This window comes from Musca vetustissima, unplaced genomic scaffold (assembly GCF_032173495.1).
Source record: "Musca vetustissima isolate MV318-11 ecotype Yass unplaced genomic scaffold, APGP_CSIRO_Mvet_v1 utg73308, whole genome shotgun sequence".
Lineage (NCBI taxonomy): Eukaryota > Metazoa > Arthropoda > Insecta > Diptera > Muscidae > Musca > Musca vetustissima.
The window spans coordinates 1-735 of record NW_026877173.1 but is presented as its reverse complement, the minus strand read 5'-3'; the positions used below and the strand labels follow the sequence as shown (position 1 = coordinate 735).

At 33.2% G+C, this 735-nt stretch overlaps 1 protein-coding gene across 1 annotated transcript; it reads left to right on the top strand.

Annotated features, from left to right (window-relative positions):
* Positions 1–275: 275 nt before the first annotated feature.
* On the top strand, positions 276–719 carry LOC133321773 (ribonucleoside-diphosphate reductase subunit M2-like; the record flags this gene model as incomplete). Its single annotated transcript, XM_061530849.1, has 1 exon — positions 276–719. A coding segment is annotated over exon 1 (444 nt), but the record flags the coding sequence as incomplete, so codon positions are not given.
* Between the last annotated feature and the right edge of the window lie 16 nt (positions 720–735).

Sequence of the window (735 nt, the reverse complement as noted above, 5' to 3'; positions counted from 1 at the left end):
TGAATCTAACATACATTGTTTTTGTTGTTTCTAACATGAATTCAAGAACAATATTTGCAAGATCATTATTTCATGACATTTTAATTTTCTTTATTTTAATTTATTTTTATAGTTGTCAATGTATTTCATTTGAAAACTATACATTTTCTAGCATAAGCGTAGATGGTGAATAAATATATTTATGCATATTGAGAAAATATAATAAAATATTCTGACTTTGTAGCTTGAACTGTAAACATTTTGTAATAAACTATAAAATATTAAATACTTGTAACATGTCGTCTGCTTTTGCTGCTGGTAAAGAAAATATTGAAAACATGGATAAATTTGGTTTGAAGAGTCCACGTAAAATTCTTGCCGAGAATGTTAATAATGTACGTAAAATGTCCATTGGTACTGATGAACCCGTACCCAACAAGGAAGCAACAACAAATACCACTACTACAAGCAATGTTGCTGGCACGTCTTTGGCCAACCGACCTGCTGTTCCCTTTGATCCGTCTATTGAACCCCTGCTAAAGGAAAATCCCAAACGTTTTGTTATATTCCCAATACAATATTTGGATATTTGGCAGATGTACAAAAAGGCTGAAGCTTCATTTTGGACCGTGGAAGAAGTTGACCTCTCCAAAGATTTAACAGATTGGGAAAAACTAACAGACAATGAACGCTTTTTCATTTCCCATGTTCTGGCCTTTTTCGCCGCCTCCGATGGCATTGTTAACGAGAATTTGG